This window comes from Melanaphis sacchari, unplaced genomic scaffold, assembly GCF_002803265.2.
Source record: "Melanaphis sacchari strain LSU unplaced genomic scaffold, SCAv2.0 Contig2_pilon_pilon, whole genome shotgun sequence".
NCBI classification, from domain to species: domain Eukaryota; kingdom Metazoa; phylum Arthropoda; class Insecta; order Hemiptera; family Aphididae; genus Melanaphis; species Melanaphis sacchari.
Window position 1 is genome coordinate 5,924,955 of NW_020271173.1, and position 14,230 is coordinate 5,939,184.

Sequence of the window (14,230 nt, forward strand, 5' to 3'; positions counted from 1 at the left end):
TGGCAAGTCGAAGACAGAGAATTGATAATTTTTCATTACTCCTGTTCAAAACTATGCCTATATTAATAATGACTTACACGGTCGCAGAAAATTTGTTTCTTGTATTTTTCATGCATTACCAATTTGTCTTACAGTACCCACTATATCTAACAAAGTAAATACCAAACTAATTTATTTTTGTTTATTTTTTTAAATATTTGAAAATTTTATTGTACTCGTATTATTTTGATTTATCTTATGGCTGAAAAATTTGAAGATTAAACTATTTAACTGAATAGTTTTAATTCTAATCTATGCCTAAATAAATACAACATACACGGTCGCATACAAGTCTTTGTACTATTTTTTGCATTACCAATATATTTTACAATTTGTTTTCATAGAAACTAATAATATTTATAAAATTTGCTTGTATATACCCATATATAATATTATTTGAAGTTGAATATGTAAATAAAAATATAATTTATAATTTTGAGAAGAATTTATTTTCAAAATATTAAACTTTTATAGTGTACACAAATGTCTACTCATCCATATTCTTACTAAAGTGAAGAATATACCTTTGGCTTCTACCCCTGTCAATGGCAACAACAGTAATATAAGGACCAATAGCATTAAATTAATTAGCACAAACTGTTAAACTATTTATATTTTTTAAATCAATGCTATTGCTATTTTCAAATTAATTTTTTTATATTACATATCGATATTTTTTAACTTCGTGTATTTCTATTTGTAATAACTTTTTAAATTACTTGTATTAATCATTTTTTCTGTTTCAGGTTCTGGTCCTTGCCCTAAATGTCATATTCCTCTTCGGCGTAATGGTTTTAAACTTCAGCAGTTTGAAGATGCTTCAGTTGACGTTGAAGTTGAAACACGAAAAAAAATATTGCAAGATTACAACAAAACTGAAGATGATTTTGATTCTTTAGATGAATATAATGAATATTTAGTAGAAATTGAAGATATTATTTATAATTTAGTTAGAAATATTAATGTAACAGAAACAAAGGAACGTATTGATCAATATAAAAGAGAAAATAAAGAAATAATCATGAGGAACAGAATGAAATTGAAACGTGAAGAACAAGCCTTAGATGAATTAATTGAAGAAGAAAAGATGCATTCTCAGTATAAAAGAGATGAAGTTTTAAGAGATGAAGCTGAACAGAGAAATAAAAAACTTCGAGTAGATTCTGAATTAATTGATAGTTTAGCACGCTCTAATTCTGATGCTAGAGATATTGTTAACACATATACACATAAAAAGGAAGAAATTCCTGCCCCAAAACCAAAACCTATTTCTATACCGCCTATTAACTTCACTAAGTTTTCAACCGGTGTCAAATTCAATCAGTCTTCTATACCAATTTCAATAAAAGAAGGACCATTATTCAAATATGAGCCAATTTGTCAACAACTTAATGGCCCTGCTTGTCCAGAAATTACACAATTAGAGTCATTAGGATATATGAATTACATCAGGAGAGAAAGTTCTCAAGAACTTGCTGGTGGATTTTTAATGAAAACATCTTGCTTGCATTATGTACAAGAATGTGTTTCAGCATTGTATGAAAGAAAGACTGGTAAAGTATAATAAATAAATTTAAATTCCAATTATCTATTTATTACCAAAGTACAATTGTATTAATTAATTTATGTATTTAGTTATTAAGTATTTTATGACCTTATCTACATGTATATTTATTTTTAATCTCAATGTACTTACCTATACACAAATATATATATTTTTTAAATGTGTTAAAAATATTCATTTAAATTAACATTTATACGTTTTTAGTAATTCTCTGTGTAATGTTACCTATTAATTGTATATTTTGATTCTTCTCAATTGTATATTATCTCATTATATCAAAAAAAAAAAAAAAAAAAAAATGGGATGATTTGAATAAAATATAGTTTATTTATATTTAATCACAGGAAAATCAATTTTTAATTTATTATATTTGTTAGAATATAATATTCATATTATATATTATGTAATTATAGTTTATACTTAGTATTATACAAGTATGTAAAAAGAATAATGATTGCAAATTATAGTAAAACATCTATAATCGATTGTTTGACACAACACCTGTGTTGTGTTAAGTACATAATATTCTAAATTGAGTTAAACTGACATCTAAGTATAAACTAGTAATTACACCTATTTCAGTATAGGAGGTATCTATCCTTTGGGATTATCATAAATTTAATACATCATGTTAATAACATTGATTTTTTACAAAATGAGTTATTACTAATTAAGACATTTTATGTTATTTGTTGTTTGGTGATTATTATGAATCTTTGAATATAATTAATTCATGACTATTTATATCTCAGTTTTAAACACATTGGGCAATTGAAAAGTATTGTAAAGAAAATAGATGAAAAAAAAATTGCTTTTATGTTGAACTAATATTATCTAAGGTATCTTGAAAGATCTTTTTTTTTTAATTTAAATTTTAAATTATGAACATTTGAAAATTGTAAATTGTTTTCTTTTAAATACGAGACTGGAATTCTTAATACTCACATCACTTGTGAACATTACCTTTTTAACTATAAACAATGTATTGCTTTTTTACTGTAATTAATAGAGACTTATTTTGAGTTAACTTATCGAAATTTCATTTAATATAAAGTAAGATATAATGTAAATAAAACATTTTTAAAAAGTGATGGTTTGGATTATTCCCATATTTATTTTATGCTATACCTTTATTTATCAATAAAATATGGACTTAATTAAGTAATGTATAATTTAGTTTAAATTGAAGTTTAATATGTTAATTGTTTATAGCAACAGATTTAAATTGAATGAAAAGAGGGATTCTCAATTTCTTATAAATCAGTTTCTTGATACTTATAACTTAAAACTTAAAGGCTTGTTTCTTAAATTATCAATGGAATAGAGAGGTTTAGAAATTGTTATGTTGTAAAGAATTTGAATGAAAACCGTGATAGGTATATAACTTGCAACTTAAATAATATTTAGACGGACAAAAATCACAAATTTCAGTGTTTTATTAATTTTTGACTTGTCCTAAGATTTACTAACACGCCCACGACCTATGTACGTCCAACGCATATAAGTTAAAATATACACACCTAATTTATTTAAAAACGATAATGCGTATATAATATACACATATAGTCATTAGTCCGTATAAAGTAGTAATTTATATTTTATACTATTACTATATGTGTACCTACTTATTGGCTATATTACTGGTATTCAAACAAAAGCTATTTTCAACTTCCAACATTCCAATTTTTTGGAATCATTTAAATATTATATATATTTGATCCGTTTCGATTCCATGCAATACCTATGTGCTATAAATATATCTACATAAATAATACATGTATCATTTATGATGTATGCGTACCTACGAGCTATAATGAAAAAATAAATATACAGCTTAAATGTTGGCTCCCTCATTAAAAAAAACTCAAATGGCACTGGGAACTAAACCTTGATTTTATAGTTTCTTGATATTGATTTAATTCTTTGTCGTTCAAAAGCTTATATGTGTGAGTAAGAATCATGGTTTCTCTCTCCATTAAGTTGGCTTAAAAGACTTATATGTTTTGTGAAAAATGAAGATAGGAACTTCATGTGTTTAATATTTACGACTTTATTTAAAAACAATATTATCGATTAAACTTTATTTTCTTCTTTATTATTAAGTAGGTAGATATTTACTAGGTATACCTAGTATGGTATACCCATATGGTATTGGTTATTATGGAAATTAATGGTATTAAAATTAAAAAACCAAATCTTACGCCGAAGCCACCAAAAATCATCAACATTTATACGCAGAACTCAAAATCACCGACGCTCTCAAGTTTTATTTCAAATTTAAACTCACTAATTACTCCCCTTATCTACCTTCTTTCATCAGTCTTAAAAGCACTCGCAACTAATATCATTCTATAATCTTATCAACCAGACAATTCACATTAAAATTAAATTTAATAATTAAAAATTATATTTATATAATATCTTATCTCCCATTATTCTTTATTCCACAACATCACTATTATTTTCTGTTAACCGTATCATTATTACCTATATAAGTAATACCTTGTTATAACATATAATATGTTGACACATTGTAAGTTTAAATAAATAAAAAAAATATATATAATAGATCAATAGGTACCTACGAAACACATGCATAAATAATGTCGATGTACCTATCATTTATTTACACGAGGTATCCAATTATTGTATCATAATTCATATAATATTATCTACATATTTATATTTATTTTGAATAATTTTTTTTTATAAATACAATATACTTAGGTAGATAGGTACCTATCATATATGCATAGGTTTATTTTTATGTAAAACAAAACGATATCGCGTCATCGTCATAATATCATTGTAATAAGTTATAAGTTATCACTGATAACAACTATAAGTCTATTAGTCTATAAACAATTACAATATGCAGTGTCCATATGACCATATATTACTATAGGTACTAATAGGTACATCTAAGTAGATAGGTAATACGTTAATGCTGTACAATATAATGTTCCATAATACTAGGACAGAGTCTGAGAACAATAATCATTTGTATTATTGAATATTAATTAAGTAATACTGTATAATATGTAGATACGGTTTTATTCTAGTTGAGCTAATTATAAGTACCTACTTTTTAGATATAACCTAGAGGTAGGAGATAAAATTGTTGAAATAATAGTAATACAAGTAATATACGTTTTATTAGATGTATTAATATTATTTCAGTACCTACCTATTTACTTTTGCAATTTCATATAAATATTTAATAGGTACTTTACTAATAAGTAGGTAGGTATCTAATAACCATCTGATAAACAATTAGATACAGTTTAATCATTTATTTATATAAAGAGCAACATAATAACAAACAGGTATAATACCTATACCTATATCTATTTATTGTTAATAATATAGGTGTATCAATATCGTGTGTAAAATTTGATAGGTACCTAACCTATTTACGTAGAACTGGAAAATCATATAAAATACCTATATCATTATATATTATCATAGACCATAGTATTATCTTATACACAGAACTTGTTTTAAATGAAAATTAACTTAACACTGCAGCTAACAACTCCGAGCTAAACTCGAGATGACTAAATGAGACTTGTGAGATGCTGGGTATTGATGAACTTATGCACCGGCTAAATCTTACCGCGTGTATGTTAACCAGTAACATGTTTGGTATACAGCAAAAAGGATTTTGCAGCTGGAGGAAATAAAATAGTTTTACATCCTCCCCCTTTCACTAAATAAAAATAGGTATTTAACTATAGTTAAATAGGTATCTACCAACATTATAACCTTTTTGTATATTAGGTAAATTCATTAAACTAACAAATATATGATCATGTTCAACAAAGTTTAAATATTTTTTTATAAATAAGAGTACCTATGTATCTTTAATATTTTCATATACAATGTGTTATTTATTGTTATTACCTACTTGTTATCAACATAAAATATGTGGTCATATCATGTCAATATTAATAATGAAATTTATATTACCTATATATATTTAGTATTTATATTTATAATATAAATTATAATACCTACTTATATTTTTAAGAAGATGGCGACGAACTTAAATTACTACTGGTGATGTCTATTTTGTTAAGGTAAGCATTAATATTATGTACGGTATATTATGAGTATATATACATAATTAATATGTTATTTCCTCTTTCTCGCTTTCAGAAACCTACAGTGACTATCTCTTTTCAAGCCGCTGTCCAATTAAATAGATTCAGCCCCTCCCGTCCAATTATCCTGCATCCTGTAAATTGTGCAACGTTGTCGGAAAAAGCATTCTCCATCACAATATTATTTACACACATGCTGAGTGCCAACACGTCTTGATTGAGTTTAATTGAAATAAATATTATATCATCGTCTATATTTGATATTTTATTAAAGCATAATATTAGGTATATGTATATTATATCACGTATTCTAGTTTCTTTTTTTTATGTACACATATTTACTTGCAGCACCACAAACAATATACTATACATCGATAGCCATACAACTGAGACTAAGTAGAATTTTAAGGAAGGAGAGATTATTATTTTTTTTTAAATTAAGCGCTTACATACGGAAAAAATTAAACAAAACACATTGTCATGGCCACACTCCTTAATCTGTGCGCTGTATCAATGTTATTTAAATAATAATTTCAATATTTATTTATGTTTAAATACAGACGAACTCAATTTACATAATTTACATACCTGTATATATGTGTTTGTATTATGTGTGTGTGTGTGTATAAAGTTTGAAAAAGTTGGTAGTATTACATTAAATATATACATTTAACATAAATCAAAAAGATACAATTATTATGTAAAACACATCAAAAACTAATGGTGAATGAAACATCAATTTTTTTTCAAACGTCACAAAGTTTATTTTTTTTTCGCTTACTTTTGACGTTTAATATAATGTATATTATATAAAATCCACTTCCTTATTTAGTTAACACTGGCTATGTAACTGTCATTTTGTCACTGTTACGAATTGATTTGATTTATTTTACATTTCCATGTATACAATACACTGATATCCGTGTTGTTTGAACAATAGAGAATATTTTAAAAACTTGTGTAGATATTATTATTATCTATAATAACATATATAGATATATAATATGAATTATATGTACAAATAGTGTTCCATTTATAACCAGATACTCTAATTTTCTCAAAAAATTTTAACAGAAAATAAGTATGTCTGAAGTGAGGAAAATCGCTCTGCTATAGATATAATGTAGGTGTCTAGTGTAAGTACGAGTACTTCGAGTGTATCTGAAAATATCACTGTAATAGACATGTTAAATTTGAACTAAAAAAAATTTTGAGAGGAAATAGTCTGTTTATGTATATTTCTAAAAGTATTTTAATATTCTATATCTATTTATTGTAGTCTGTAGACATAGTCTATGTATAATTATTATTAGTGATTAATATTTCTATTTTAGTTACAATCTAACTAGTTTTAGGGTAAGATGAACTAATTTTTTACTAAAAAATTGAATAAAATATAATATTGTTAGCTATTATAATTTTTATACATATATACCTATAAAATAACAACCCTTTCTTATGTTCTAATTTTGTGACGACACCATTTAACATTTTTCCAATATTTTTTTTCACAGACTTATTTGAAATACCTTTTTGATTCGTCCGATTTTCAATTTTTTTTTTTTTTTTGTCTGAAAGAAGGGAGAGGGGGAATTGTATTCTTATCCCTATATTTATATTAAACAAACTGGCCTTTCTTATATTTCCGTTTTGCGACGACCACTATTTAACATTTTTTAATTTTTTTTTTCACAAGGTTGTACCTAATACCTACTCCTACAAATGTGAAATGATTTATTATTCACAATTTAATTTTATTCGTTATTACAGTCATTTTGAGAGAGCACAAACTACTCACGCGCGAAGCGGGATAATTCAGCTAGTATTTTATAAATTAATATACATGAATTTTAAAACGATTTTAATATAGAATAGGTCCTTGATATCAACAGCTTAAAATTAATTCAAATATTTTGAAAAATGTATTATGCGTATATTAAATAATAATATTATCATAAACGTAGTGACAAAAAGTTTCAAGTCTAATAAAACATTATTTTTGAATTATTCACAGGCAAAATAACTTAAACCGTTTTAATATTTTATTCATTTAAATATCCAAGTTCATAAAAAATGTAATCTAAAATATCAATAAAAAAAAAATTGTATATATGACGTCACAATTTTTCAATATATTTTATAAATTGCTTTTAGAAAAACTGAAAAAAAACTTTGTGTAAATTGTCAATATTAACATATTAAAATTGAAAATGATTTGAAATCTGAATTTCTAATTATAAAACAATTTGAAAAATTCAGTAGGTACCTAATATTGATGAATTTGGTCAACATTTGAATTTCAAAGTCATAAAAAAATCAAGTGAATATACTTTTGATATTTTTAAATTTCTATAAGTTAAACTAATTCTTTAATTCAATGTTTAAGTTTTTTTCCCTGACAAAAAATGTATTATCTACTTTTAAATAAATAAAGAATAAAAAAAATATATCAACATTTAAAATAGGTATTTGCTATTATCTAATTAATAGCAAAAAAATAAAATAAAATAAAAAAATTCAAGCTTATACCTATTTGTTAATTTTATAAATTACAACATATTTGAACTTAAAAACTAAATTGATTTAATCAAAAGCTGGTTTCGGGTAAAAATTTACTCATTTCACTAATTTTATTTTTCTCGATTATTTTGAAAAGTATAGGTAGTGTTGTTCAGCTTCAAATTTTCTCGAATTTACAATCAAAAAGTGGCAGAAACCACCCTTAACATTGAAAATTGTAATATTTATATTGCATAAGAGAGTTATAACGGCTAAAAAATACAATTTAAAAAAAACTCATCTATTGCTCTGCACAGATTTAAAAAAATTCTTATTTATGTTATAAGTTTGAAGAATTTATACCTGTACTTTAACCAAAAACATCTAATTGTTCTTACTTATCAATAATTGTTTTAGTATAGGTACTTATTACAGAATACTTTTTTAAAAATATGAAAGTCTAAAGATCGAATATTGAAATAATATTAAAAATAGTAAATAATGTATAAGTAGGTATTAATTTAGTTTAGATAATTAAAAGTGAAAAACCTGATAGATTCCTTTCAATTTTTTGGTAAAATTCTTAATTCAACTATACTTTTCTTTTTTTAAATGTATTTTGTTCTAGTGTAAAATATTACATTAATTATAGGTTATACTATTTAAATATAACGGTGAAAAATTACTTAATAGAATTTTATATATCCAGAATTCTTTAAAATTACAAATTTAATATAATTTAGTATATCGTATATCTATTAAATAAGTTAGCATTTAAGTTTTAACCATTTGATGAATCACTTTGTATTTTATTCGAATTTGTATAAAATTTACAACAATGAGTAGTCAGAAAAAAGTTATATTTTAACTTCATATAACCTAACCTTATCAATTATCACTGCGAAATTGCTAATTCGTCCGCAAACTTTTCAGCATGTCATTTTATCATTAAAACGGTTGTAAATTGCTAATTATAGACCTACCGGTTACCTTTGTATATGTTTGTGATATAATAGAAGCTTAACAACGCTATAAGCCCATTAAATGATAACTCTCAGTATATTGTATGCAAATAAATAGTATAGTTAGTAAATAGTAATTAATAGGTAAGTATAGGTATAGGTACTAGATACATATTATATCTTAAATACAGAGGTAATATTAGAGACGATTACACGAATTACGCGTGTTTTTAATCTTCGATTTACGTGTGAACAAATGACCACAGCAGTATATTTTACAAGAACACCTAATAAGCACCCCTCGGGAGATGTAAAATCTATTTATTTTTTTCATTTAACACTTTCAGGCGCTTAATAACTTGGGTTAGAAACACAATGTACGATGATAGGTTGTATAGATTACAGAATATGTTCATAGTTCATAGAGAAAAAGTTCAACAAGACTTCAAACTTATTGAAAAAATAATCAACACTATTATAGTAACTAGTAAAAAAGCAAAAAAAAATATAACTTATAGTTCTTGTTTTAAAATATTATTTTTATTATATAATTTTAATTTATTTTTTTTTATTTTAAACTAGGGTTTATTTGTGAGGCTAAAAATATTTTAATGAAGTCATTTTATTGGTTCTCTTAATTTTTGTTTTACTTATCTTTAAATCGATTTGTAACCTAGAGATTTTGATAGGTGGGGCGCCCCGTACACATAAAATAATGTACATTCTGTAATCCTGAATTATATTTTAATTTAGATGATTTAGTTTAATATTTGCATACGTTAAGGTCGGAGCTTCAAAGGGATTAAATTTCTAAGATTACTATCAATATTATAATTTACTCAGCAGGTAATTTTTAAGCGATTTGACTATATAGTTTGACACGATTGAAGTATATAGCATTAGATTATAATGTCGATTGAGGACGTATTCCTTTGGGTACAAAATGTGTATTCGTAACAAGTGAGGTAATATGGATATTTATATATGTATATCTTTAATTAATGTCAGCAGGATTCTTAAAGAACGTTTATGCTTGTACGAAAAAATGTACACAAAATCTTAATATGCACATTTTATATGTAATATGTATATACTTTTGTTTTATCGTTATTGTAATTATGGTACAACTATAATAACTACACAATATAATAATATAACAGGATATTTTTATTATAATCGAATTTTTAGCCCGTACTATCAGTAGGTAGGTACCCATAAAATTACGTATACTATATATATGTATAATGTATATTATATACGTGATCTATAATACGACAGTATGATGAAACACGCTATATAATAGTGTATGACATGTACGAAGGTCGAAAGTATGATGTATGACCCACCTACGACATTTATTTTTCTATTTCATTTAATACTGTATAATTTGTAGTGTTTTAATAACAATTAACATTAACTATTCGAGTTAAATAAAAAAAAGTCAGTCGTGGCCGGTCCGTTCAAAAAAATAAAAACGAAGAACAACTGATGTACTGTTTTTTTTTTCGATTAAGTTTTTCTGTCTCCAATAATTTATAATATTCATACATTTAATGACTCCTACTCTAAGTTGTATATTATGTAAGACATTAAGTATAGGGTCGTTTTCACTACCTCACATTCCACCCCGTTAACGATACAACCACCGAAGATCCCTCCCAAGAGTTTTAATATACACTTAGGTAATTTTGCACAATAATATAATAATACCTATTCTGGTATATATTATCTCTATAGCTACTCTTATTTTATTAAGTACCTACATATTATTATGTATAAACATGTTCTACTGAAATTAATTATTAGTGCGTTTATTTTGTATATAATATATATTATATATAATTCAGTAGTATGAATACTACGTGTAGTTTATTATGTATCTATTTGTAAATAATAAACAGTCGTGTATGCACTCAGGGTGTGTAGGTACAAGGAAGCATCTATAATCTATATCATATACGTATATTATATATGTAAATATGTGTACTATACCTACGTTTATATATTTATATATAGAACTGAGCGTAGGTGATGTAACTGTGTCAAGTCTCGACGGAAAGTAAATTAACATTGATAATATTTGAACGTTGAAGTAAGGGCAAAAACGTCGAGTAGGTACTAGGTACGTCGTCGTTGTATTAGTATTGGTGTGCGTGGGTTACAGCCTACAGGTTATGTAGGTTAGGTTAGGGTTTACACACACATAAGCACATTTCATTTATAATATATTTATAGTTTTAAAATAATTTTTGAGACACACATATAATATAATATAGTTTATTATTAAATTAAGTAAACAGCTAAAAAGTTTTTGAAAATGAATCAATTGACTGATTATTGTATAATGAGTTGAATATTTATAATAAATACTTTTAACGTGATTTGCGGTAGAACCATGGCGTCAAATAAAAAGCCAAAAATTTTACTATAATAAGTATAAAATACAGTTAAGATAGGCTACAAACAAAAAATCAAGCAATTGGTTTTATAGTAATTAAATTTGTATGTTATTTTTAGTAAAAGTTTCTCAAGGATTTTATGTAAGTTCTTCAATATTGATTACTAAAAATGTTAAATATCCAATATAGTGATACATTTTCGGTGAATTTGGAAGTATCAAGTACATATCAATTATTAATATATTGTATCAAAACCATTTTATTTGAAAATATATAAATAATCGCCGTAATCACTTTTGTATCTTATATGGAAGTAATTGAAACAGTGTTGTGAGATCAAAACAAAATTATAAACAACAGCGTATTTTAATAATTAAATAGATTTTTAATATGACAAACGCAGTTTTAATTTTAGCTTCTGTTTTAATAAAATGTAATAGATAGTAGGAGTAATAAATTGTGCGTTTGTGCGTTATATTTATATCTACGTTTTAATATCTGAAACTCCTTTGTTTATACTTAACAAATAACAATACACTATTGTCACTTACCCATTTATAACGTTTTAAAGAAAAAATTTCCAAGCCATTGCGCCTCGTTGTCTAATAAGTAATAACTAATAAATACCTATAGATCATTTTAGAAGGTACACCGGTACACGTTGCTGTAGCAAAAATGTGTTATAGATAATAATAATAATAACAGTGCATCAACACGTTATTTACGAGAAAGAAAAAAAGCTACTAATTTTATTCCATAAAATCTAAAAAGGCAACTTCCCGCAGTCTTTAAACCCTCGTAAGTATTTCCAAGTACTCCTGAACACATTAACATTATGCATATTAAATATATACAATCTACGATTATATCAGTTATCCACGTATGTGATTCAATAATAAAGGGGTTATGTGCATCATCTAATCATAATATTTAATATAAAATACAAATTAATAACTCAATGGTATTTGGAAAACTTATAGATATAGTTGTTACATAAAACGAGAAAAAAGTTTGTTTTTAAAAAAGAAAAGTATTGATTAATAATAAAATATTAATTTAATTAAATATTATACGGTAATCACTTAAAAAAAAAAATGAGAGGTTTGCAAAAAAAAATAATAATGAATATTTTATTTTAATTACTCATTGTAGTATTGCACAGTATAAACTATAAAGTCTAACTTATCACTATTATTACGTTTTAATATTTCATAATATAATTAGTTTTAACAACAATAAAAAAATTGTATTTTTCTAATAACAATAATTGTATACCTTCTCAAGGGATTTTATTTTTATAAGTGGAACTTTAGTGTTTTCATGTTTTATTTTACTTGAACTAGTGAAAACTTTTTTTTTGCATAAATTACACAAGGAAAATTTTAACACTCCACAATTAACCAACAATCTTAGCTTCACAGTTAAAACTAATAAAACTAAAGTAATAGAATTATTATGATGCTAAAACAAAATGTTAACCTACATTATTTAAATTCAATTCCGGGATAATAAAATTATTAGTCCTTTCAAAATACTTAATTGGAACACTGGAACCCTATATTCAAAATCTGGATAATATCTAGGCTAACAGGTACGTATGACAATTCTGTGTTATAACTTATAAGTATATTTTTAAAAATTATGTTTGACAATCGATATTATGTAAATAATGGGAACCTCTGACCTAGTATAACTTAACCAACTATATTCTATATTCTTAATCCTCATATTAGTCGACTATAGGTTAATATCATATTAATAAATTAAGTTATAGTTTATGTAGTAAGTACAATAACTATAAGTGTATTTGTTTGTATGCATAAAGGTAATAATAAGACCTATACGGGTAAAAAAGCGTAATGTTTAAGCAATAATACTCATTGTTAGTATAATAGTGTAAATAAAGTTTACAATATCGATTTAACCAATTTTGGCTTGAAAACCAATAACAAACCATAGTTATCATAAGCATGTCCAATTGTATTCCAAGATATCGCGCAAGCATTTGATTGTGTTTGGCACGACGGTCTATTGTTTAAATTAAAATCATTTCTATCTAATACTAAAATCTTATTCTCGAAGATTGATATTTTACTGTCAAACATAATAATTCTAACTCCCTTTATGATAAAATCAATGGGAGTATCCCAAGAAAGCGACCCATCACCTACACTATATAATATTTAAACATCAGTTATCCCCAAGACAAACTTCACAACTCTAGCGACATATTCAGACGATACCTATACTAGCATCAAATAAAGACCACTTACATAAAATCTATTTTATATATGAATCTATCGTTCATATATAGCTGCATAGTTTTACTTGTACCATTGATCTTGGAATATACCAGTGGCTCTATTAAAATAAAATATCCAAAGTATTTAAAATATACAAGTATATTAAATCAATATATGTTAAGGGTTATAGGAACAAAAATCTAAAATAAAACTTCAGAATCTGCATGTTTAAATTATGGAAGAACCTAAGTAAACCACAGCTATGTAAAAAATTGATCAGCCACTCCCCCCCCCCACGAACAAAAATCCTGACTACGCCACTGAAATATACTAAATACATATAGAAATAAATACACTAAATATACTAATATTCTAAAATCAATGCTTTACTATTATATGTTCTAAATACGAAACGAGTGAT

The 14,230-nt window shown here is 25.1% G+C and overlaps 1 protein-coding gene across 1 annotated transcript in view; it reads left to right on the forward strand.

Moving 5' to 3' along the window:
• The window catches only part of LOC112595847 (CDK-activating kinase assembly factor MAT1), a 3,265-nt gene extending 1,598 nt beyond the window's left edge, over positions 1 to 1,667 (forward strand). Inside the window, exon 2 of the mRNA XM_025341228.1 lies at positions 786 to 1,667. Within this exon, the coding sequence (XP_025197013.1) occupies positions 786 to 1,603 (818 nt within the window). The 3' untranslated portion in view covers positions 1,604 to 1,667. The remainder of the gene's footprint in view (positions 1 to 785) is intronic.
• Positions 1,668 to 14,230: the final 12,563 nt, after the last annotated feature.